This window comes from Delphinus delphis, chromosome 10, assembly GCF_949987515.2.
Source record: "Delphinus delphis chromosome 10, mDelDel1.2, whole genome shotgun sequence".
NCBI lineage: Eukaryota > Metazoa > Chordata > Mammalia > Artiodactyla > Delphinidae > Delphinus > Delphinus delphis.
This window is the reverse complement of record NC_082692.2, coordinates 2,487,191-2,513,175: the sequence shown is the minus strand read 5'-3', so window position 1 is coordinate 2,513,175 and position 25,985 is coordinate 2,487,191. Positions and strand designations below refer to the sequence as shown.

At 58.5% G+C, this 25,985-nt stretch overlaps 1 protein-coding gene across 1 annotated transcript; it reads left to right on the top strand.

Annotated features, from left to right (window-relative positions):
* Positions 1-27: 27 nt before the first annotated feature.
* On the top strand, positions 28-25,985 carry PXDC1 (PX domain containing 1). The gene is made up of 5 exons (XM_060023712.1): positions 28-778; positions 13,457-13,548; positions 14,109-14,226; positions 21,256-21,367; positions 24,974-25,985. Exons 1-5 carry the CDS (start codon positions 523-525, stop codon positions 25,089-25,091), a joined length of 696 nt encoding a protein of 231 aa, XP_059879695.1. The 5' UTR covers positions 28-522; the 3' UTR covers positions 25,092-25,985.

Genomic DNA, 25,985 nt, shown 5'->3' with positions numbered 1-25,985 from the left:
AGGGAGGGAGGGGGCGGGGCGGGGGCACAGAGGCGGGGCCGGCGCCCGGGTTTCCGCCCCTCCAGGCAGCCGGGGGTCCCCGCGGCCCCAGCAGCGCGGGCTCGGGAGGCGGCGCGGGGCGCTGAGGCCAGGCCCCCCCTCCTCCGCTTGGCGCGTCCTCTCACCCGGAGGCGGGGAAGGCGGACGCGACCGCGGCCTCGACGTCGGCGGCCGCGCCGCCCGCGAAGGGAAGCGCCTTATAAGCCGCCGCTCGGCCGGACCCGCGGCTCGTCGCCGCGCCATCCCGGAGAGCTCCCGGAGGCCGGGCCGACCCCAGACAGACCCCGACTCCGGACAGACTCCCGACCAGCGCCGGCTCCGGACAGATCCTGGATCTGTCCGACTCTGGACAGACCTCGGACGGACCCCGGCCCCGGACAGACACCCCGGCTCCAGACCGATCCCGGCTCCGGACGGACTCCCCGCGGACCCAGGCCCGGGCGGGCGCGCCCCCTGCCGGCCGGGGCATGCTCGGCCCGCGGCATGGCCTCGGCGGTGTTTGAGGGCACGTCGCTCGTGAACATGTTCGTGCGCGGCTGCTGGGTGAACGGCATCCGCCGGCTCATCGTCAGCCGGCGCGGCGACGAGGAGGAGTTCTTCGAGATCCGCACCGAGTGGTCGGACCGCAGCGTGCTCTACCTGCACCGCAGCCTGGCCGACCTGGGCCGCCTGTGGCAGCGCCTCCGCGACGCCTTCCCCGAGGACCGGCCCGAGCTGGCGCTCGCGCCGCTGCGCGAAGGTGGGCGCGGGCCCGGCCTGGGGCAGGGGGTCGGGGGGGCTCCTTTGAAGTGCAGGGAGGGGGCGCAGGGGCGGTTATTAAGCGGGGATCGCGACATCCCGGCCCCCGGCACGGGACAGGGACCCTCAGACCTCCGCCCGCCCCCGGGCGGTGAAGTGCAGTGGCTGGTGCGCAGGAGTCGGCGCACGGGGCCCGAGGCCGGCCAGACGGGCGTCCTGACCGTCCCCAAGGCGAGCCACCGGCCCGCGCCAGTGTCGGGCGGCCCCTGCGACTCCCGCCGCGGCCGCGGCCGGAGAGGCGGGGGGGACGTTTGGGAGGAGTTAAGGACAGCGTCCAGCTGGGGTCGCGTAGTGTCTGGCAGCCCCCTCCGAGGCCTCCCCCGGCAGGGCCGCGCCTCTTGTCCCCGGTGACCGACAGCCCGAGTGCGCGGTGCCACGCGGCCTCCGTCGCCACCAGGGTGGGTCCGCATTCGAGTTTGATGAGCCCAGAGGCCTCCTCCCGCGCCTTGTGACTTTCCTGGCTCGCAGGGACTGGGTGGCTTCCCGTTTCCTCTCCTCGGCCCACGGGCTGGCCTTTGGAGGCTGCGGAGAGGAAGCGAGAGGCTGAAGCCGAGGCAGGAGGACTGGGGTCCCCCCTGCCCCCTCCCACACACACGCGTGACCACCTGCAGCGCTGAGAATCTGGTGACACTTCCCAGCGCCTTCCTCTAAGCAGATCCCTGGGGCACTTTAGGGGGCATTTACTGAAGCTGCCCATCTGCCTGAGGTCTTGGGATAATCTCCACTCCGCCCCACGCCCCCCTCCCCGGGACAGCTCCCACCCCAGTGTGTGAATTATATGGGTAATTAGCTCATTCTCATGACACATTCTCGGGCAGACGCGTCACTTGGAAAGGCTCCCAAAGCCAGCACGTGTGCAGGCCCTGCTCCCCTGAGTCTCGCTTTCGTGCTGCTCCGGAGGGAGTTTAGTGGTATTTCAAGCATGGCAGCAGTTTACCTTGATCTGCTGTGTGTGTGTGTGTGTGTTATCAAATGGATGCTGGAACAAGGCAGGCCATAAACAAACAGGAGTCCCCGAGAGCTGGTGGAGGGCCTGCCCTCCCCCCCCTCCCCATACCCTCCCCCATACCCTCCCCCCACCCTCCCCATACCCTCCCCCACACCCTCCCCCCGCCCTCCCCTGCCCCCCCATACCCTCCCCCCGCCCTCCCCTGCCCCCCCATACCCTCCCCCCGCCCTCCCCTGCCTTCCCCCATACCCTCCCCCCGCCCTCCCCCATACCCTCCCTCCTCCCCTGCCTTCCCCCCATACCCTCCCCCATACCCTCCCCCTGCCCTCCGCCTGCCCTCCAGGTCTCACTCTGTCAGAGGACCCCGCTCAGCTGTGACTCCAGGCTCCCCACTTGGCTCCGCCCCTGTAACATAGGACCTGACACTCACTTTTCTTGTGCGGATTGGAGTGCACCCTCAGTGTCCAGCAGTAGTAAGCCCTCCACAAAGGTGGCTTTTGTTGTCACCCCCAGCGGCTTCTGGTGAGGGTCATAGAAGGTGGGGAGGAGGGCGGAGCTTCAGTCGCCTTGGGATCTGGTGAGGAAACCACCTTACCCGGAGCACAAGGGTTAGGGTGCGCTGTGCACTCGCACGCCCTGGGCTCTGTCCCTCCGCACAGGTTGTGCCTGGTTGGTTCTGGGTTTGCGAGGTGTCAGCGCACCATCCGCAAGGAGACAGGAAGAGGGTGACCACCAGGGAGAAAACAAGGCGCAGAAGGGGTATGATAGCTGCTTTCAAGTGTCTAAAGGGAGAAAAATCGGCAAGAAATGGGTATTAGGTTTAGTGGGGGACATGCGGGGCGGCAGTCAGGTGAGGACCAGTTGTGTGTGAAGGCCTTTCGAACAGCCCACGGTGGACTGTGGGAATGTCTTCTCGGCTGGAGTCCTGACCAGAGGGCCTCCTGCAAGGCCAGCTCAGCACCCCTGGAGGAGAGGAGGTGGAGGCCCGGGGCCGCAGGACAGGCGACCTGAACCCTCTGTCTGGTTCCAGGTTCTCTGCCTGGAGGCAAGCTGGCCCCTCCCCCAGCACTACCTGAGTTTGTTGTACACCCAAGGGAAGGCCTTTTCCTTCCTTAGAAGGAAGGAAAGTCCAGGGAAGTCGTTTGCTAAGTAAAATACATCGCCATAATGCAAAAGAAGCGTTCACCTATTTCCAGGTGGATTTACTATTTGCATAAACAGATCGTCTGGACATACAAACCGTACACACAAAAGGCATCCAGATGTGTGTGCTGTTTTAGAGATGCCAGGTTTTCTCAGTGCAATTCCCCATCAGATTCCCTCAGTTTAAATTTATTGCATGTTTCTGGGCTGGGTTACATTGGCCCGCTCATCTCTTTAAAAAGCTTTGCAAGCGTAGGTTTGAGAACTCGTGCTGGCAGCAGGCTGGTAGCTCTTGTAAATGCAGGACTGAACACCTCCAGGGGGTGGGAGCGCCTTGGGTCCGACTTGCATCTTTGATTCTGCGTGCAGTGAAGGGGATGCTGAGCCCTCTGTCTTGGTCCCTGGAGTACTGCAGTGGGAGAGTGCTTCTGTGCAGAGAGTACTTTTCCTTGATTCTGCACACACACTGGTGCTAGCCTTGGCTGTCTGTCTGTGGAACGTGTATGTTTCCTGGTGACACGTGCGCAGAGATGTTTAAACCCCTGCGTGGAGTGGCGGCACGGGGCTCACTCGCCCACCTCTCTCGTCTTCTGTTTGGGCGAGGCTGCCCTCAGGACTAGTCTTGCTTCTTCGGTCCTCTTCCTTGGCCTCTTGGCCTCTCACCTTGTGCTCTTCTGCGTCTGGATCTGATATACCCGTCCTTCCTTTCTTGTGCCCCTGCCTGGGGGAGGGAGGTAGCTGCTCTCTGTGCATATCATCTCTGGGTGACCAAGGTGTCCCCTTCTGCTCTTTCCACACTCTGACACAGGTAGGGCCGAGTCTTTGACTTAAATCCCCTTTACGTAATACTTAACATGGTTCAGGGCTCCTGACCAGATGTGGCAAGGTCTCTTGCCTGTTCCATCTCTCGTCTGGGAAGGTTCACACTTTAAAAGACAAGGATGCAGAATTTCCCCAGTGACTGTTTGGGGCTCTTGGATTATTTTGATCCTTTTTAAAAAATAACACCTGTTTCAGGCCTTATGAAGTCATCACTGTAGAAACAGATTCTATTTCCAAAGTAGTCAGGTGACCTTTGATTCCTGATTACTGTCAAATCAACACTTTGGTTTTATATTCACTCAGCAAGTACCTACCAGGTGCCTCCCCTGCACCATCATCTTCTAGGCGCTGGGGATGCAGCAGTGAACAAAACAGACAAACCCTGCCCTCATGACTCTATATTCAGGGTGCGGGAAATCCAATAATAAAGAAGATAAGTTAAAAAAAATGTTAGATGGTTCTGCACCTTCAGAAGAAAAGAAAAGGGAGGAAGGAGAGGAGCTATGACTTGCAGGGGCAGGGAGGGGTTCACTTTCAGATGGGCTGGTCCGGAAGGGCTCAGAGGAAGTGACCTGTGAGGAGAGACCGGGAGGAAGTGGGGAGAAAGCGATGTGGGTGCCTGGGGAAGAGCTTCCAGCCAGTGGCCAGAGCAAGTGCAAAGGCCTTGAGGCCGGCATGTGCCCGGCGGCCCTGTGTCCTGAGGGGGCCGCTGTGGTTGGAGGGGAGAGAAGGGGGTGGAAGCAATGGGAGATCGAGGTAGGGAGTGGGCAGATGACGCTCAGCGTGGGGCTCTTGTCGGAGATGTAGAGCTCGGAATGGGAGCGACCTGATGTGACGGGCACGCTGGCTGCTGTGCTGAGCATGGCTGGAGAAGGACCAGGGCGAGCCGGGGAGACAGGGAAGGTGTGAGAAGTGGTCAAACACGGACGTGTCTGGGAGGGAGTGCAGGGTCTATGGAGAGACCAGATGTGGGTGTGGGGAGCCTTGGGCGATGCAGGAAGCCCGCAGGGGGAGCTGACGGAGGGCCCAGCTTTGAACACGGTATTTAGTGTTTTCTCCAAATAAGGCCCCTCCTTGAGATCCTGTGCGTGGTGCTGGGGTAACGTCTGTTCACCCCTGTCACCGGGGACGTGGATCTGCCTGCGTCTTCATAGACCTTCTGTTAGATGTGAGATGGAGGGGCAGAAGCGAAGGCGTCCGGCACCGACCAGAGAGGCCTGGGCGCAGGTCCGCCAGCCAGGACACCCCGCCTCCCCACGGCTCTAGGGGACAGCGCTCTGCTCCCAGGCTCTGCTCTCACGTGGATGGGGAGAAGCTCTGTGCTTCCCCGAAACAAGCAGGGGTAGATCGCTGTCTGGTCTGGGGGTGAACTGCAGAGCCCCGAGTTTCCTTTCTTAGTGAAAGTGGCTAAAAAAGAGCAGAGGCCGCCCACAGGTCGGGGCAGCAGATCAGGGGGACAGAGGCCACCTCTGTCCGGCCTGACGGGCCCTTCAGTGGGCTGGGGTTCTGTCCTCCCCCCTCACAGCCCAGCCCCGCCCCCATGCATGGCTTCCCTGGAGGGGGTCCTGCCCCTTCTAATGGGGAGAGGGGCAGTTTTCACTTCTCTGGGGCATTTTGGGTGATCTTTCTGATTCACAGACCTATTTCGAATCTCTTCCATATATAGGGCTGCCGGGCTCTGCCGTCCCCCCGGGGCCGGGGCCGGCATCCCTCCCGGGAGCCGGCTGTCTCCTCTCTTCCTAAGGTTTTATGTTTCTTTCCCAGACCCACACCCTGCTGTCGCTCAGGCTTTGTTCCGAGTTCCCTGTCCGGACTCTGCTTCCTCCGTGAGTGACGGTGTGCTCTGCGGTCCCATGGTCTCATCCGTCAGAGCTCCGGCCGTGCCGTGGGCCCAGGTGACTCGGGCTAACTCCCAGTCAGAGAAGGAGCGGCCAGAAACTCACAGAGCTTGTTGGTTCTGGAGCTTCTAGGCCTCGCTTACTTCCCACCAGATTTCCAAGGGGAAACTTGGCTCTGCATCTCGGCACCGGGACCGGCTGGTAGCATCTGGGTGCCCTCAGGCTAGCCCCCAGGGACGCCGCCGTCCTTTTCTCTCTTTTAACAAGTCTGGGCCTGGTGTGCCTCCACTGTGCGTTTTTATAAACACTTTTCCAAACAGCAGGAGGTGTTTCTGGTTGGGAACAGTCAGAACTAGGGAAGATGGGCGTGCAGCGGAAGGCGGCAGCAAAGCCTCTGCGGTACGAAGCAGGGTCGGGGCGGTGTGGCCGCTCCGTGAGGCTCGGTGCGGAGCTGCAGGGCGGGGCCGCAGAGAGGCTGGCCAGGAGCGATGACCCCACGGGCGAGCACGGGCGCCCCAGGCCCCGGCCCCTTGGTGCGGGGCGTCCTGCAGGGGCAGCGGCCGTCAGCAGAGTACATAGGGGACAGTGAGTGAGGGCGCGGCGCTACCAGGGGTTGACGCTGTCCCACTGAAATCGTTTTTATTGGTGTTTTTGTTCACTTTCACTTCCTCGGGTGACATCACCACTGAAAAGATGGTCCCCATGTCCCTGAACGGGCCCGAGAAGCTTCCCCCCCACCCCGCCCCCGCCAGGCCCTGGATCCAAATCCTCCCCGTGACGGGGGCAGGGAGGGGGCTGAGGCGAAGGGCTGGACGCCTTTCTTTTCTGGTCGGGCCTGGGCTCCCTTGAACCGTGGCAGCACAGACAAGACGTGTCCTGTGTCACACAGAAGCACAGACCACGTGCCGCGACGTTGTCCTCCAGGCTGGCCCCGCAGGGCCCCGCTCCCCCCGCCCCGACGTGGGTCCTGCTGGTGGACACGACCGCCCTGCTCCGCTGCCGACTTACACTGCAGGTCGTGCCGCACGTTTAAGAACAGGCACCTCCGTCGTCCTCTGCTGGTGTGTGACTTACAGTCAGTAGGAAACACCACGAGCGGCATTTGGACCGAAGGTGGGGGCAGGGAAGGAGCGGACGTGGGATTAAGGCTGTTACCACCGTGCCTGCTCACCACCAGAACCCCCTGCTTCCCGCAGGGGAAAATCCAGGCCCTGCGAGACTGGCGGACCCGCCTGGGGACACGAGGTCACGGCGGGAGGAGGTTGGGCTGAGCGGCCCAAAGCACCAAGCAGCAGCTTTGGGACCAGGCAGGTGAGGATGCGGTGTCGGGCTGTTTCCGGCTCCCTCCCACGTGACTCGAGGCGGGTGAGGATGCGGTGTCGGGCTGTTTCCGGCTCCCCCCCACGTGACTCGAGGCGGGTGAGGATGCGGTGTCGGGCTGTTTCCGGCTCCCCCCCACGTGACTCGAGGCGGGTGAGGATGCGGTGTCGGGCTGTTTCCGGCTCCCCCCCACGTGACTTGAGGCGGGTGAGGATGCGGTGTCGGGCTGTTTCCGGCTCCCCCCCACGTGACTTGAGGCGGGTGAGGATGCGGTGTCGGGCTGTTTCCGGCTCCCCCCCACGTGACTTGAGGCAGGTGGTTCAGCTCAAGCCACCGCTGCAGGGTTGATAAGCTGGCAGGGGTGGCATCTGCATGGCCGCGGCTGTGAGCGCTTGAAGCCACGACAGAGCCATGCTGGACGGGAAGGCACCGTGTGAGGCGGAGCTTCTGCCCTTTGCTCTGGGTAGGCAGCGTCCCTCACCCAGAGCCCTCCCGGCGGGGGTGTGGCCTCCAGCCTCCCGTCCTAGGGAGGTGGGGACGGCGATGGCGCCTGAGAGCCCGGGGAGTGGGGCACCCGATACCTCAGTGGGACCCCTATCGACCCGGCCTGGGGCTTTGCTGGTCCAGAAATTGGGATTTGGTGCTTGGCGTGGGTCAGGCTCGGGGGCAGTTTTCCGAGGCAGATGCTCTCAGTGTGTATTTTCTATGAGAAATAGAGCTGCCACGGGGGCAGAGCCTGGGTGGAGAGCCGGGCCCCCCTTGGCCCCCAGGGGTGTGTAAGGCTTGTCTCAGCCCTTCCGGCCCGCTCTCGCCCTCACCCCTGCGCTGCAGGTTCCCTGCTGGGTTTTCCTGGTGACACCTCCCTGCGGTCAGTCTTGGCCTCGTGTCCGTCATCCTGGCCAGCATGTAGGGGCAGGTCTTGTCGCCTGGTGCCCGCTTCGGGATCAAGTGCTTCCTGTTTTGAGAGCCTGGGACGGCTGGCGTTGATTCCCTAAATTCCTTCCAAGTTTTAAGACAGACTAAGGCGGAGTGAGTGACTCCTTAGCCGTGTTGAACCCGAAGCTTAGTAAGGAATTCTGCCTGTGGTGGGAGAAGAGCGAGGCGGCCGGAGAAGGAGGGGCTGGCGGAGGGATGTGGTGACAGGCGGGCATCTCACAAGCCTGGGAAGAAGCGGAGGACAGAAGTCTTCCCGCAGCCCCTTCCCGGGGCCTCCGGACCTCTTGTCTTGTCTCTGCTCGTCTCTCTCCTCCGCCTCCTTTCCCTGCCCTACTTCTCGTCCTTGCAAAGACGGGGAGGAGATGTTCCTGTCCATCAGTGTTGCCTTGGGCATCTCTGGGCCAGGGGAGGGTGATGGGGGAGGGGGACCGAGCCTTGTGTGCAGCAGGGTGGGCATGGGGGCAAAGGGTGGGACCCCCATGATGGAGCCTGTGAGGTCAGAGTCACCACGGGTTCCCAGGGAGCGAGGGCTGCGTGGGGATGCTTGAGTTTAGCAGAGAATAACCACTTTGGTTGAGCTCAAGCTCATCGCTGAGTGAGTCCCTGCTGGTTTTATGTTGACTACCTATTTAGAGGACAAGTATTTACGAAGTAATCATTGAGAATTTTCCTGGAAATTTTAAAATATTTTATTTCCAAAATTTGTATGATCCTCAGCCTTTAAAGAATATATATCTCGTGCCAGTGCCCTCCGCACCTCGCCCGAGCCGCCTGCTTCTCTGGGCTCTGCGTGGATGGACTTCTGAACTATGTCTTCTCTGACTCAGTTGGAAAGTCCACATCACAGAAGATTCCCCCGGGGTCTGCCATGGGAGTCTCCTCTTAAGGGACTGGCATCCTCTGGGTAACGGACACTCCTTCCCAATTGACCCGAGAAGCATGTGTCTTCACTCCCAGAATTACAGCGGCAGAAGGCGCTCAGGCAGATTCAGCCCTGAGTCTGTCCCTGGAGGCTGGGACAGTCACCAGAGATGTTCAGTCCGAGGCCTCCACCCACGGAAGTAGGATGTGGGACCAGGTGCCTGAGGTTAGGACACTGGTCTGTGTCTGCTCCCTCAGCCTGATCTTTGTGCTGATACAGTTTGGGTTCCGAGAATGAGTCAGGTGTTTGTGTTTGTATAAAGACCTAACCCAGGAACTGACAGAAGCTCGTTTGGAGTTCCCGATTTTCAAGGGTAAACTAGTTTAGACAGAAGGGGTACCCTGGCTGCTCAAGGCTGAATTTCCACCCCCAGAGGGATGTGAAATTGACATACCGAAGTGTACATAGTCGTGTTATCAATCTTACAGTTTCAAAGTTTGGGGCTATATCTGGATAAATTTCTCACATCACAAATTGTGTAGAGTGAAATTTTTAAAAATTGAGATTATATTAGTTATGATGCTTTATCAGAAATTAGAAAATTTCCTGGGGCTGTGAAGTCTTCTGAGTCAGTTTCCTTAGAACTTGGGTGTGGCGGGTGGACCGCATCCCTTCCCGCTGTCCTCGCTGGACTGCGTCCCGCGCCTTCCATGGACTGATGGCGCCTCCTGCTGGCCGTCCCTGGAACGGCAGCCTCATAACCAAGGGGGGGGTCTGAGTTTTTCTGTCCAACTGCAAATTTACAACCATTTTATCCGCTTGCATTCTTCAGAATCACGATCTCAGATAGTAAAACTGAGTCAAACAAGATCCCCACAGTTTTCGTTCGATCAACCATATTTGGAATACAAAAGCTAAAAGTTCTAGATAGTCCTAAATTATTGGACGTAAGCACATTTTTGAAAATGAAGTTTAAAATAGTTACTGTAAACAAGTGACATTTGGAAAAGCTCTGCCGGTCATCAAAAGCCAAAGCTCTTGGGTCACAAAGGAAGAATACAGCAGGTAGGACAGGAAGCCCCCCGACTGTACGTAGTTGAGCATCTCCATCCGCTGTCCGTCCTGGGCAATGACACAGGCCCCAGATGTGGGCTCTGCTCACACCCTGCGCCGGGTGCTGTGTCATTTTGGGAATTGATGCTGATCTTGGGTGTTTCCAGCAGGTGTTTCGGTTTCCAACAGTTGTGAACTTGAGAAAGCTGATGGGGGCGGACCTCAGTGGGTTTGAGACATGAAATTTTAAAGGAAGCTTTATTTCATTTCTGCACTGTGGCCCCAAAGCACAGTTTTGGGTTTGTTTGTTTGTTTGAAGGTTTTCCTTCCTCATTTAGTATACCTCCCTGTTTAATGGGAAACACCTTTAAAACAACTGAAGGAGGGAGATTTCCAGGCCCAGGAGGGGAGGGAAACGTGGGTGCTGGCGTTGGAAGAGGGGCCAGGCCATTGGAAGCCCCGTAGCCAGTGGTGACCCCTTCCTGCCCTGATGTGGGGTGAGGGAGGGGCTCTGTGGGGGCCAGGTAGCCTTGGGGGCCGCCCCTAGATGGATGCCAGTCAGCCCAGCCGAAGCCATAGCTTCATGAATCTCCACCTTTGATTCCCTGCCCAGGGAAGAGGTGAGCGTCCTTGTCATTCACGTGGACGGCTTTCCTTGGGGAAAGGAGGATGTACCGTGGGAACGCGGAGCCCGATCGCCTTGGTTGTCACCCAGAAGCCACTACGCCACGGGGAGATAAATTATGACGAGGGGCCCCCAACCAAAAGCCAAAGCTTAAGAAACTACCCCTGTCACTGTTCCTGCAGGAGGGAGTCCAGCGTGTGCTTTCGCCATTGAGATGTTCTCAGCCCCTCTTGTCGTGAAGCATGTTTTCACTTCCAGAGAGCACCGTTGGGCTTCTCCTCGGAAGCATAAAGGCAGGTGAAAGGCAGCGATAAGGTCGCAGCTTCCACAGATGGAACCAAACCAGAGTGGCCGACAACTAGGTGGGTTTATTGCCACCTCGGTCTCGGGCAGCTGTCGTCCGAGGCCTGTGACCCTGAGCCTGCTGGCCGGGATCCGCTGGGGTCAGTGACCCCGAGAAGCAAGAGACGCGGTTGGCACCCGTAGGCTGCTGGACACACACAGGCGATAACTCGTCCTTGACTCTGTTCTCTTGTGCAACTTTATTCCATCAACAAACGGCCAACGACCAGTGAATCCCCTGCGGGTGTCAGTGTCAGTGTCAGGCCCTGTGCTGACGGCTGACGACAGGAGGGGACCCTGGGCACCTCCTACACTCAGCTTCACAGGTGGGCTTGGGGAGGCCACAGGGGAGGGAGCAGGTCTGCTGCAGAGCGGTGAGTGCTGCAGAGGTGGGGTGGATGGAGCTCTCCCAGAGCTCAGAGCAGACCGAGTCCCGCCTGGTGGGTGGGGGGCTTCACAGAGCAGAAGGCGTGTCCCAACCCACGTGGCCTTTAAGAGATGGTGGGATTTTCCCACTCGAGCCTGGAGGTGGGGGAAGGCCAGTGGGCATGAGTCCCCCAGAGGCAGTGCTGTGTGGGCATGGGGGCCATGTTCTGGTGCCTTGGACCCGTTCCTCGGGGTTGGGATGAGGATGTGGTAGTCACAGAGCAGTGGAGCTGGTGAGGTTGGCGAGGCTTGGACCCCCAGGGTGTGTGCGCTGAGCCTAAACCCTTACGTGTTCCCAGAGGCCTGACCACGTACTTCTTGCCTTTCTCTGCTTCGTCTGGAAAGCAGGTCGCCAAGAAGATAGTGTTGCCAAGTAAAGTACAGGACACCAAGTAAGTTTGAGTTTCAGATAAACACTGAATAATTTTTTAGTGTGTCTATCCATACTGTTGCATTATTCATTGTTTATCTGAAACGCACCTTGAACTAGGTGTCCTGCTTTTTGCTTGCTGATTCTGGCAGCCCTAAAAGAAGATCAGCATAGAGCAGAGTGTGTTTATTTGACTGACTGGTACCCTGGGTGGTTGTAAACCCAACCATGGGCCACACGTGCTTTACGTCCTAGGAGGTGGGTGTAAATACGCCGTATGCATTGACCAGACGAGAGGCTGATCCTATAAACTGTCCTTGCAGAACACAACTACTGTGCCATGAACTCGAGTGATTTAACACCAGTGTGCTCGATGTAACAGAAGTTGAAACGTGACAGTAGTTTTGCTTGTCTTAGAATAAAGAAGCTCTTTCTGGGGACGATTTACAGAATTGTCCTGTCTCTAAAACAACTTTGCAGAGGATTTTCAGCGTCCCTCTTTTCCTCTGTAGACTTGTCCGTAGCAAGCAAGAGGTCACAGAGGGGTGTGTGTGCGTGTCTGCGTGTGTGCTTGTGCGTGTGTGTAGTTCTAAACAAGAAGCTCAGGGCTGAGACCCTGGCACCCTGGTGTTTTCTTTCTCCCTTCTCGCTGCCCCCAGCCTGCAGGGTGGTGGGTAGGCCAGGCAGCCTAGGTGAGAGGGGAGGAGGTGGCCCGGGCCCCTCTCTGCGGCGATGGCTGGGGAGTCGTGCTGAGGTTGCCAGCGCAGGCTGTGTGGACTGAGGCTTGGGGTCTTTGGCTGGCTGCCTGGGTCCGTGTGGCTTGAGGTGGGGTGGGCAGGACCAGATAGCCCACTGAGAAGCAGGCCCCCGGGTGGCCAGGTGAAGGTGCACCCGGCCTGTGCTCCAGGAGGTCCAGGGACCCCCTGCTCAGCCCAGGCCTTCAGAAGCGCCTCGCCCTGTGTTTGGGGCGCCCCTGGTTTCCATGGACCACGCGTTCCGGGGCCTCGTAATTTCAATCACGTAGTTTAGGAGGTTAATTTAACACTACGTGGACTTGGTGAGCTGCCTGCAAAATGAACAACCCTTTCTCACCTGTAAAACAAAACCAGAACTTCTGAAAACTGGGATTCAGTGACTGAACATAGTTCTGGGATTTCAGCCTCTGTGGTTTGGTCGTAGCTCAGCGGGACCAACATCCTGGGTCACGTGAAGTGTCCTTGGGAATCTGAGCTGCTCCATCCCTGGGAAGCTGATGTGTAGGAGCTGTGCTGGGAAGGTCTGTGCTCTGCACTGCTCAGAGGAAGGTAGAAACGCACCCCGAGTCTCCGTGCCACTAGCTCTCGTGTTTTAGAGACAGAATACCGCGCTTTTTAGTAGCCAGTCGAGACTTCCGGTGACCAGAACGAGGGTAGGAGCCGATTCCTGGAAGGTGCTATGAGTCACTCCCGCGCTGGTGTTCTCTGGGTAGAGATGTGATTTTTTCTCTTCCAAAGCCGGTGTCTAAATGACTTGTCTAAACACAGGCTCCGCTTCCACAGGACCTGTGGTCATCTCAGCTGTGTCACCGGGGGCTGATGGGTCCAGCCTCCCCCAGCTACAGCCACCACGCTGGCGGGGGCTGAGCTCTGGCCTTGTCCAGGGTGCGGCTGGAGAGTCCCGCTCGGAGAGGCCTCTGTTGGTGTCTCTGTGGCTTTCAGACGGACAGCGTCCACTGCAGCACACACGTTAATCACTCGTTGGGTCGTTGAAACTTCAAACGAGGTTGAGAGCCAGGCTCTCAGGGCAGGGCTGCACCCACGTGAGGCCGAGTAAACTTCCCAGATGTCTTGCGTGGAGGGTGACGCCAGGGAGGCGCCATGTTGTTCTGTAGTTAATTCGGGGGCACACTTCTTGGTGTGTTTTTCTGATGGAGGCATTTCTGTCTCAATCCCAGGGCTGGTCGCCATAAAGGATGCCCACGACATCGAGACCAGGCTTAACGAAGTAGAGAAGCTGCTCAAGGCCGTCATCAGCATGCCGCGCAAGGTGGGTGCGCAAGGTGGGCGCGCAAGGTGGGTGCGCAAGGTGGGCGTGCAAGGTGGGCGCGCAAGGTGGGCGTGCAAGGTGGGCGCGCAAGGTGGGCGCGCAAGGTGGGCGCGCAAGGTGGGCGTGCAAGGTGGGCGCGCAAGGTGGGCGTGCAAGGTGGGCGCGCAAGGTGGGCGCAGGCGGACGGGCGGGGCCGGGGCGCGCTTCCTGGAAGTGTCAGGTGGGGTTAGGTGTAAGCCCAGGGAAGGCAGGCTCCTTGGGCTCTGGGGGCTCCGGTGCTTTCTCCCTGGGGAGGCAGCGGAAGTGACAGGCTCGCGGTTTACTGGAAAGTGAGGGGAGATGGACGTGCGTGAACGCTGGCGCAGACCAGGCACGAACTGTTCCCACTGTCCCCATCCTGTCCGTCCCTGAGCCTCGAGCTACCTGAGCACCTGACAGGTGAGTGGGGAAGCGGCCCCGTCCGCGCTCAGTCCCGCAATCTGAGCAGTGAGGGGCCGCCAGTGTCAGACGGGCTGCCTCGCGGGAGGAAACTGTATAGGAATGAACGTGTTTCTTCCCAGTATTCCAGGTCAGAAGTCGTGCTCACCTTCTTTGAAAGATCTCCCCTGGATCAGGTGTTAAAAAATGACAACGTCCATAAAATTCAACCCAGCTTTCAAAGTCCGGTGAAAATATCAGGTGAGAGCCACAGGGCCACCAGAAGCCTTCCCAGCCCACTGTCCACGTGCTGGACACACCTCCCCCACCTTGGGATCCAGAAAGACAGCCCAACAGAAGGGTGGAAGCAGCAGGGGAGGGACCATTTCCCGATTTTTATGAAACAGTTTGTTTCTACCTACTGACCTGCAGTTTACACTCTTCCTACTTCCAAAGCGAGTTATCTGACGTATAAATTGGAACGTACTTAAATCTATGATGAAAGCATCAGTGAGGCTTTTTTTTTGTGGTACGCAGGCCTCTCACTGTTGTGGCCTTTCCAGTTGCGGAGCACAGGCTCCGGACGCGCAGGCTCAGCGGCCATGGCTCACGGGCCCAGCCGCTCCGCGGCATGTGGGATCCTCCCGGACCGGGGCACGAACCCGTGTCCCCCGCATCGGCAGGCGGACTCTCAACCACTGCGCCACCAGGGAAGCCCTCAGTGAGGCATTTTGAAGTGAATTACTGGAATGCGTCGTCCAGCCTGCAAAAATAAGAGTTCGCCTAGTGCAACACTGACTTGGTTCTTGGCTTTAGGGCGGGGGGACAGAAGGGGACACATGGTGTAGGTCTCCTTAGCATGGACACTGGGTTGAGCCTCTGACAAATGTCAGCAGCGCTAAGAGGGGATGGTCAGCCGTCCTGCGGGTCAGAGGGGAGCGAGGGAAGCCTGGGTTCAGCCCGGTGGCAGCTTCCTCAGATCTGGGCCGCACGTGTTGCTACAACAGTAGACTCTGTTTTTGCAGTACTGTTGGCAAAGCCTGTGAGGGGCGTTTTGTAGGAAAAGAGGTCTGTCCTGGAAGTCTCAGGTACCAGGCTTCCCCAGGCAACTTGTCTGGCCTGAGTGAGGTTGTGTGGGCGTTTGCCGGGCGCAGAGGGGATACAGCTCGGCCAGCGGTGACATCCCACAGGTCACCTTGACGTAAGGGGAGGTGGGGGGGGCGGGGCGGGGTCCCTGTGTCCAGCACTTGAGTTCTGAGTGGAAGGAAGGAAAGAGGAGGGAGCGGAGGAGGGGGGCTCAGAGGGAGGTGATGGGGAAGAATCAGCAGGTGAGGGGACCTGAGCCCAGAGCCATCACCTGAAAAGGAACTGGGTCCCAGTGATGGGAAGATGGAGGGGGCACATTGGGGTGACGGCTGACGTCACTGTTATAAAAGTGTCCTTACTGAGTGATGTACCAGGGCAAGGATGAGAGTCCTCAACTGCGTGCTGGGGCGCGCGGGCAGGGCTGGCAGGTTCTGGGAACCCGGGACGGAAAAGTTACTTTTCGCTCTGACCGTGTGTGCGCAGGACAGGGTTCAGCCTGGGTTTGCGTGTCTGCCACTTTTGTCGTCTTCCCAGGAGAGCTTTGTGTGTGTCCTTAGGAAGATGAGCAGGGGGCTGGGGGCCTCTTCTTAGCTAACGCCTAGCGTCCAGAACCTTCTCTACAGGAGAGTGAAAATGGCGGTCAGCCCTCCTGACCGGATGTCCAGGGACCCCAGTGTCCAAGGCTCAGAGAGGCTTCCGAGTGTGTCGGGCTGTGTGTGCTGTCACCTGGCGCGTGGGCATCTCTGTCCTTCAGTCTTGCACGGAGGAGCCCCGGCCCCGGCACCTCCATTTCGCTCGCTTTCTTTCTGCTTTGAGCAAACAGGACCGAGAGCCGCAGGTCCTTTCAGGGCCTGGGGTTGGCGGCAGGCGCAGGTTGACCCGAAGGCCCCAGGGCGTAAGAGGGACGGGTCAGCGCTGCATGCAGGTGCTTCTGATGGCGACAACCTGGCGTCTCCAGCCCTCGTCTCAGTGCCTTGTCTTTACTGCCGATTCGGATAAACGCACGACCCAAGTTTACCCCAGAGCGCTGAAAGGAAGGAAACAGGATTGAACAGGGGTAGCGCTGGGGTCCCACGTCGAGGTTTTAACTACGTTCTTGTGTTGTTTCGAGAACTGAGGACAGAGGTTTGGGGTTCCTCCTGCCCACGAGCTCAGGAGGCCTGGCACGCAGGTCTGGGAAGGCAGGGCCTTGGCCTCCCCGTGCAGGCTGGGAGCCCGGGTCCTGGGGACATCGTGCTCCCTGCTGGGGCATCGCAGGGGGGAGTCACTGTAGCCACCGCGGTGCAGCACAGAACACTTTGTGACACAGGGCTGCCTGACAGTGGGCTTGGTAAACAGCTATTGCGAGTCAGCTGCAGACAGCCTGAAGCCTTGTGCCAAGACCACGGCCTGAAGGCCGCCCTGCACGGGAAGCTGGCGGGGTCGCCCCTTCCAGAGCTGAGGGTCTCCCATGCCTGGGGGTCCGTCCTCCTCGTCCGCTCTCATCAGTCAAAGGGGTTCTCCCTGGGATCTTCGCCCCCAACCTCGCTGGCCCTCCCTCTGCCTGAGCACGTGGCTGGGTGGGGCAGTTCCCATGGCACGTGAGACGTGCTTTCGTTGTCCACTGAGACAAGGTTGTGGCAAATTCAGAAAAACTTCTAATGCAAACTGTTCGGCACAGTAGCGCTGCCAGCCGCAGAGGGCCTGGAGCCGCGTGGGCAAGCCCTGCTCCTCAGTCTGGGCCCGTATTTGCGCTGCGCGAGGACTCGGGAGTCCCCGGGCGCTGGGCCTCAGGACCCGGAGAGCCAGGCGCCCTGAGGGCTGAGTCTCCAGCAGCCCAGCCTCTCCCCGGGGTGTGTCCTCAGTACCGACATCGGCCACCCGGACCTGACTTCCTGGCTCATTCATTTATGGATTTCCTGTCATCCTGGGCATGTCAGGCAGTGGTCACTCTGGCTTTCCATGTCACCGTCGACCCCTCTGCTCCAGGCCCTGGGCCTCCTGCTGGCTGGGCCCTGTCTCCTCCCTCCCCACAAGGCCTGCCCGTCCACGTCCACTCCTGTCCAGCTAAATTCCACTCGTGCATGGAAACGGCCGTGCCCGCTGTCACCCCCTCCCCCAGACTTCTCAGCACCTTCTCAAGCCTCTGATGTGGCATCCTGGGAGGTGGTGCCCTGGCGGACAGCCCTGACGTTGGCCCACTCTCAGGCCTCTTGCAGTGACCTCTAGGTTGACCGGCTAGGGATCAGAGGCTCCACTAGGTGGCGCCAGGCGCCCATGGTGTGAGAACCAGCACCCCCCCACCCCCGCCGGGGCCACGATTCTGGCGAGAGCTCTGGCCTCTTAGGTGATGCTTTGGACCAGTGCAGCCTTAAACACTCTTCACCCCGTGCTAATCTAGAAGTTTATTACCGAGTCTAGGGAAACTTAGATTTAGTTTTCCGCACCGTGGCTGTGTTGGTGCAGCTTAAGAGAGCATGAACCCCAGCCTCGCTCTGGCTGCTCGGATTAACTGATGTTGGCCTCAAAAATCATAGTGCTCAGGTTTGGGAAGGCTGGAAATATAATTTCATTTTTTAGTAACCAGGCGTCTGTACAGGCTCAACTTAATTTTCACCACACGGGGAGAGTCCTGGTCTCTAGCTAATGAAACGACACGGCTTTGGGTTTTGTTCCGTCGCTAGAGACGTTGACAGTAGAACAGGAAAGGGGATCGGAGAGCGTGTGAATGCTTTCAGGGCTGAGACTGTCCGCAGGAAAAAAAGAATAGTTGAATTAATGAAGTGAGTTATGGTGGCATATGGGGCATGTGAAAACAGGGCTGCGAGTAAGAAAAGCAAATCACCACCAGCCAGACACTAGCCATTGTTGCAGGAATGATCCCTGGAAGATGCTGAGATTAGTGGGTGAAAGTTGAAGGAGAAGCAGAAGTTGCACTTGCATCTCCACCAGGATCGTTCTCAACTACAAAGAGAGAGGGCGCATCCTCATGTTGGAGGAAACCTCCTGACCCGAGAGATCCAGGCGACGTCCCAGGAATAAGTGAGGCCTGTGGGCATCGCACTCCTGATCTGATGCCCAAGGGAAGGCAGCGTCCCTGCAGGTTCCTGCCGGACTGTCCACCTCTGTCCAAGCACGGAAACACCAGGCAAGTTGAGGCACAGTCAGTGAAAGACTCACCAGTCCGCGCCCCAAGTGTTGCAGCCACAGGAGAGATGAGGCAAGACCCAGGCCCTCGAGGCCGTCAGGGGTCACAGGAGGCTGAACCACCACATCTTCCTGCCCCGAGGGATCCGGGCCGGGCCCAGAACAGAGAGGGATGTGGGTGAAGCTCAGGTGCAGGAGGTTTTAGTTTAGAGTATGGCGCCGATGTTCGTTTCCTGGATTTGCTCGTCACACCGTGGTTATATAAAATGTTAACCAAAGGACGGGCTGCCGAGCGATCTGTGAGAGCTCTGCACTGTTCTCGCAACTTTCCCGTAATTCTAAAATGAGCTCCAGAAAAGTTTTAAGAAGTAAGAAATGGAAAAGCAGGACTCTTCTTCATGGGAAGAAAATTCTGTATGCAAAACACTGGCTTGAAAATGAACTATTTCATGGAACTGGCCGTGTATGTGATGAAAGGTACTAAGCTGACTTCTAAGAAATCCCCATTTTCAGTATGTTTGAAGGCAGGCTTCAGAGGCTGGCGCTGCTCAGCCAGCGCAGCGCTTCCTTCGGCTCTGTTTATTGGGTGACGCAAAGACGTGAGGACACTTGGAGCAACGATAGCAATAACTAGCATTCGTGAGCCCCAGCATCGGTTGGATTCTCTATGACAACCATCTCATTTAGTCCACACCTGTGCCCCTTAGGATAGCTGGATACGGTTATTCCCCTTTTACAGACGAAAAAGCTAAGCAAGGAGTAAGCTGCTTCCCACGCTTAAGTGGCAGAAGCGGAATTTCCTGGAGGGCCCAGCTGGCCCTGCAGACAATTGGCTTCTCTGCACAGACAATTAAGGAATGATTTGTAACAAGTTTGTTTTGGGGGCTGGTTCCATTTTCTAGATTCCACTTTCTAGAGCTCCAAATCTCACATTTGAGATAGATGAGGAAGTTCCTGTACAAGGTGACTCCTGGCGACATTCACAAATGTTTTGCAGCACTGACGTTTGTCTTCACTTGTAGGGTCCGCCCCTCCAAATTCCCTTGGGAGGTGGTGGGAGAGAGGATCTGGGGGCTGTCAGCTGGCTGTCCTGAGGTCCCTGAGGTTTTACGTGCTTCCTGGGACAGGTTTGAGTCAGTTAATAAAAGCAGTAAAGCAAGGGGTTCTGTGCTGTTGTGCATTTTAAATTGTGAAGCAGGGGGATCTTAATCTCTCCTGTCGGGGTGTCGTCCCCTGCAGTGTCTGTCCACTCAGGCTTTGGTCAACGTCTTCATGCTCTTTTTGCACCTGGTGGTGTAGTTGACCCCAGAGGTTCCAAGCACTGACTTTTCGCTGGTTTTCAGCTCCTTCTCATGACTTACAGGCTGTCCAAGGCGGGTGGGCTCTGGGTGGGCTCAGCCGGGGAGAGGAGATCGGGAAAGAGCCACGTGCTGATGCCACGTGGAGTGCGACCGCCCTCGAAAGGCCAGTGAAACGAGCGCTGTCACTTCTCCAGAAAGTCAATTGGAAATTTTAGCAGTTACTTGGCAAATCCAATTGATGGATAGTCATTTTATCCTGGGGGGCAGAGGTAAGGAGAAAATCGACTTTTTTTTCTTCTTTTTTTTTGTGTAGTTTCCCTAAGTGTCTGCATGTGAAGAGAAATTCATAGAACTGAGAATCAAATACGCAGAAAGATTAAAAGTAAATAGAAAGTTACAATTTCACTTATTAAAAAAAAGCAAATCTGTACGTGGGGATAAAATAATCTAAATTATGGTGAGATGTAAGAAATAAAACAATCCCGCAAACAACAATAGCATCAGATGCCCGACGAGACGGGGTAACACTGGACATCCTTGCGGCCTGTGCCAGGGCCAGAGGAAGGGCTTTCTTGAGCTGTTTCCGTGCATCAGGCCCTGAGTGGGAAGATGATGATCATTGGATTTGAGGACCCGGCAGGAGTTTAGAGTCTGTTTGAAGCACGTTTTTAAGGTGAGGTTACTGAAGGCCCTGATTTGATGGGACAACAAGGCCCTGAGCGTGGAGCTCGATGACCAGGGGCTGAGGTTGGTTGGAGATGCACGCAAGGAGCTGGAGCCCCTCCAGGTCTATCCTTGGAGAGTCTGTGATCCACTGAGGGAAGGGAAGGACACACAGTCCCCGGGAAACGTCAGTAAGAGCTTCCCCAGGTCGGAGAAGGGAGTCAAGTGCACTTATGTTTAAATGGACCAGATGACGTGATGGAACCTGGGAGCTAATAGGCTCTTAGAGTTGGAAGGGTCCTTGGAGAGCATCCAGGACAGTTTTGAAATTTCCAGTTAGGACACTGCATCCGGTATCTCGGGGTTCCCTGCTGGGCTGCGCCGTGGAGTCCCAGGTCCCAGGCCGGTGCTGTTTCAGCTGCCCATGCCTCCGCGTACACACACACACACACACACACACGCACACACACACCCCGCCACCACCGATGCTCGGGCTTCCCCGTCCCCCGCTCCCCTTCTAGAGCTGAGTGAGCACCAGACTTTGCACTTGGAATCTAACCGCACAGCCAATGTAGATACACAAAGACGATCTCTTTGTTGCCCTTTTAAAATTACTCCAGGTTGTGCTTGTTGGTGAGAAATCAGTTTATATATAGGATTATATAAAGTAAAAGGTGGAGTCACCCGTTTGCTTGAAAACGCACATGGATTGCGCTGGATCCTCACGGCGACCCTGGGCCGTGTTATCCTCACCTAAGACAGGTGAGAGCTTAGAGAGGTCAGGCGACCTGGGCAGAGTCCACGTCGTGTGCGGTCGTCTTAGCCTGAAACCCAGCCTCGTTCTGCTCCAGCTTCAAACCCACAGGGCGGGCGTATGGCGAGAGTGCTCGGACTGCCAGAGCGCCTTTCTGCGGGGGAGAGATGCCCCTCTTGACTGGTGTAGGGTCGGCAGGTGTGGCCCGTGGGTCTGGGCGGCGGAGCATTCTCTGAACTGTGGGGAAGGAGGGAGCACAGTTGGAGAAGGGGGATGTGGGGAGATCAGTGTGAGCCCAGACTGCAAAACTTCAAAATCGGATCCCCTTCTGAATATTTCCCTTACTGCTTTCGCTTTCAGAAATCATGAGGTCCAATGGATTTTGCTTAGCAAATACCGAAACAATCGTTATTGACCACAGCATACCAAACGGAAAAGACCAGCACGCAGCTGTGGACCCCTCGGAGCACCTGTAAGTGCACTGATTCGAGTGTCATTTTACACACGAGGTCCCGAGCCGTCAGCCAGTGCCCGGGCCAGGTTCCCTGCCCACTCGGGGCTCTAGGAAGGGGACAGAGTGTGACCATGCGGCTGGCAGTGGGGAGGGGGGACATTCAGGAGGAGTTGCCTGGCTTCACGTCTGGGCTGTGCTGGGCCCTGGAGGGTCCGGGGCCACAAGCCTCCTCGTGGGGGCCTGGTCTCCGGGCGGGGGTGGGGGGCGTCAGCTGCGTGTTGACCTCTCGTCGCCTCCCAGGGGCTTCTTTGTGGCTCACGGGCCTGCCCTGCGCTGGCGGATGCGTCGGCTTAGAGAAGGCAGGCAGCTAAAGACCCCTGCCCTCCGTGCTTCCTTCCTCGGTGACAGAACAGGGACCACGATGGGGGCTCTAGGAAAGCCACCCCGGGTGCTGCCAGCCGTCTCGGGGTTATCGGGCAGGACCTGGCTCTGGTGACTGTCAAGGCCACGCCCGGGGCTCTCCCTGCGGTGTGAGCTCAGGGAGTTCGTTCCGTCTCCTGGCTCCTGTGCTCGCCGGGTGGGACCGCTGTGCTCTCGCAGGGTCTCCTGAAGGCTCAGGTGACGAGCGTGGATGCCTGACACTGGGACCCCCGGGCAGCTCTGGAAGCCCAGGGTCTCCCGCGGGCACTTGACCGGCACAAGCCCGGAACCAGGGGGCCTCTCAGAGTCCGGGGGTCCCTCTGCACCCCGTCAGCCCCACATGAAAGCGGACCAGGACCGACCCAACTGCTGCCGTGCCTCGCACTCAGCCGGGACCGCGCACATCGTACACACCGTGTGTGCACAGACAGCTCCCAGCCCGAGGGTCCCCCGAGCCAACTTGGAGCTGGCGACGTGGGTCCGAGGCTGACGTGGATTACACGGCGACGGAAGGAGGTCCTGCTTCATGGGAGGAGCTTCTGGCCGGACTTGTCCTGGTGGAGTGGTTGGTGGACCACCAGGGGCTGCAGGGTCCTGGCTCTGGCTCTGCATCCCAGGGACCCTTTCTGTCTCTGAGAGGCCCCGAGAGGCCCCCTGCCCCTGGCATGAGGCCAGCTCTGAGAAGGAAGTTCAACCATGAATCGTTCTGGAGGAGAAGCATGGAGAGAAAGCAAGGGCTGTAATGTAACTTTTCCAGCCAGCCCGGGGCTCTGCGTGGACAGGGCGACCCATCCTCAATCTGCAGCGCCGGGTTGGTGGGAGAGAAAGATCGCGGGGAAACCTCTGCGATCCCAGGATAGCTTAACAAGGAGATGTCGGCCTCTGAGCGGCCCCGGAGCATCTCCAGGGAACTTGGGCTTGCCGGGCATTTCTCCAGGTGCCTGACCTCGGGCAGCCCCGCAGCGATGGTCTGCTGCCGTCTGTCTCTCGGGAGGGTCTGTCTGAACACTCCAGGGGACTCCTGTCCACTCTCCTGGCCACAGCTGTCCTCGGCGGTCCTCGACAGCAGCTGTGTGGCCCCAAGGCTGTGGATCCACGCTGCTGGGCCTGCTGTTAGGACCTGTCAGTCCCCACACTGGCCCTGGGGGAGAGCAGCTACAGTACTCGGACCGGAGACCCCCCTGCACTCAGGGACCAAGCGTGTGTGCCTGGCGGGGACGCGAGTGAGAGCGGGACGGCTGGCCTCTGCCTTGTGACCGCCCTGGTTGGCTGGAGGGGTTGCCAGGCTCCAGGAGATTCTGCCCAGGCCTGGGGCGAGCCCTGACCCTGTCCTCACTGGTTAGAAGCAGGGGGATTCGCCAGGCCTGCTGAGGAGCATGGGGGCTGACGGGGACCCCGGACTCCGCTGAGCATCCCAGGTCCCCTTCCTTCCCCGGTTCTCAGGGGATCTGAAGGCAGGAGGGGTAGCAGGGGCAGGAAGCTGCTGGTCAGGGCTGTGTCGTGGCCGCCACCGGGCCCGTCCCTCACCTGCCCGGAGCCTTTCCCTGCACCTAAGGGCCCCCTCTCGGCCTCACTGCCTGCACGGACGCAGGGCTCCACGCATCTCCACACACACGTGTCAGCATGGACTTAGAGGGAAACCCACCTCCATGCCTTTCCTGTCTGATTTCGAAGCTGCCATCGCCACCTCCTCCGCTTCTCCCTTGCAACTTAGAGGCAGCAGGCCTCCCTGGGACCCAGTCCACCCCACGTGCCCTGGATACTGGCGGGGCGGGGGGGCACCTCTCCGCCCTCCCCCTCCCCCATCCCGGCTGGCTCCCCAGCCAGGGTAGCCAGGCTGGCGGCTATGTGGTTTGGACGCCTCGTGCCCTGCCCGTCGCTGCCCGGCTTTCCGCTGTAGTTGAACTCCTGTGAGGTCTCGGTCACCGGGAGTCAGAGCAGGGACAGTGTGGACAGTGTGCTCGGTGGCCCCAGGCCCTCTCCGCTGCCCTCAGCAGGGCCTGCATCCGCCCCCCTCTGCCACTCCCCTTTGGACTGGTTCTTAGCTGGGGAACAACGGAAAAGGTACAGGCAGCATCTGTTTCCCCTCCTGGGGAGAAGGTCCTCCGTGCACTGTTTTCTCTGTGAAGCGTCTTTTAAAATTTGTCGTCCTTTTTGTCCAGCTTAAGCAAGTGTGCTTACGCCGAGGCTGGGTCAGGCAGGGCGCGGAAAGGGTTTCCATTCCTGGGGAATCCATGTTGAGCAGGTATTTAGGTCACCTCACATTTGGGGCACAAATCCTTCCTTGAGCTCTTCCCGTGCCCGCCATGTAATGCCCCACATTGAATACAGGACCCAAATGCAGGACCCCGCCCTCCGCTAACCTCTGCCCTCACCCAGCTCCTCCCTGACTCCTGCCTCCTTGGTCGTGTGTGCACGTGGCCCAGGAAGCAGTCAGGCTGGGAGCTGGGACCACACGGCCTTCTTCACCCGTCTTTGCCATGGTCCACAGGCCCAGCACGTGGCAGGTCCTTGTGCCTGGTCCACTCTGTGTCCCCAGCGCCTGGCCCAGAATAATCCCCAGATGGAGAGAGAAATACTCACTGTGTGAGTGGATGGATGGATGGGTGAATGGATAGGTGGATGGATGGACGGGTAGATGGATGGATGGACGGATGGACAGATGGATGGATGGATGGATGGATGGATGGTTGGATGGATGGATGGATGGATGAATGGATGGGTGGATGGATGGATGGGTAGATGGATGGGTGGACGGATGGACGGACGGATGGATGGATGGATGGATAAATGGATGGGTGGTTGGATGGCTGGCTGGCTGGCTGGATTGTTGGATAAATGGATCGGTGGACGGATGGACGGATGGATGGATGGATAGATGGATAAATGGATGGGTGGATGGATGGATTGTTGGATGCCTCAATATCGATCAGTGGGAGTAGATCACAGTCTCTAAGGCCGTGAAAACCAAAGCCGTGATGGCTTTGGAGTCGGGCCCACGTGACTGATCAATCTGCAATCACGGTTCCTTCCACACTCGCTCCACACACAGCCTGGTGGTGGATGGGCCGGTGTCGTGGAGAGCCCTTCCGTGCTGTTCGATCCAAAGACCCTCCTGCCAGTGACCGTCGGCCCTTGGTCCAGTGCAGCGGGGCCGGGGGCCAGTGAGCCAGCCCTGGCCTCACTTCTGCTTTCCCGTTTCAGGTTTGAGAACGGCGGTGAGTTTGCCTCCGAGCTGGAGGATGGAGATGACCCAGCAGCTTATGTCACCAACCTGTCCTATTACCACCTGGTGCCTTTCGAGACGGACATTCTGGACTGAGTCTCCACGGGGCCCCTCCTCCCCCAGCTGGTGACCGTGGCTCCGCTGAAGTCCATGATGCCAGGGACCGGTCCTACCCAGCCGCCCGCGCCCACGGAGACCGTAAGTCTCCGACAACCAGGAGTCGGGTCACGGGGGTCCGGCACCTCTGCTGCTTCTAGGGGTCTTCCTGGCCTGTGTATGCATCCCCGGGACACACCCCCTCCACGCCTGGAGGGGCCACAAGTGCCTGCAGGACGTCCCGGGCCAGGTCTGGACACCGGCTCCTCCCCCCACGTCTCCTCCCTCCACAAGCGCACAGAACATTTTGCGTGGCATCTTGGTGAGTCACCAAGTTCTGGACAACACAGGCAGGTGTGTTCTGTCATCCAGGATTTCCCTGGAAACCAGGACGTGCAGCTTCCATTCCTGTTTTTTATCTTCTATCCGGAAACTGGGGGCTTCACGTCAGCCAAGGGAGTGTTTGCGGAAGGTTGGTTGTGAATGGAGTTTCGGCCGCGGGCATAGGGGAACCACTGACGGGTGCCCGTGTGATGAACTCTGAGAGGTGGCAATTCTCCCGAGAGGAAGGAGTCCCCACCTGGGCTCCTACGAGGGCTGACAGCGCAGTGAGCCCTGGGCGGCTGAGGGTCGCCCTTCCTGCCGGTCACCAGGATCTCAGTGATATATTTGCCGTATCAACCTGAGTGGACGGGAATCGGGGGGTCACCGAGTGCCCCCAGCGAGTCTCCCTCTGCCTTCGGGGAGGGTCTGGGCTCTGCGTGTTCATCTCCTCACAGAGAAAACTAACGACCAGAATTTCTCGTGTAAATAATAGTAAATTATTGAGAATCCTAATTCTTTTACACAGTCTGTTTTTTAATCTATTTTAATTAAATAAAACACGTTACTCTA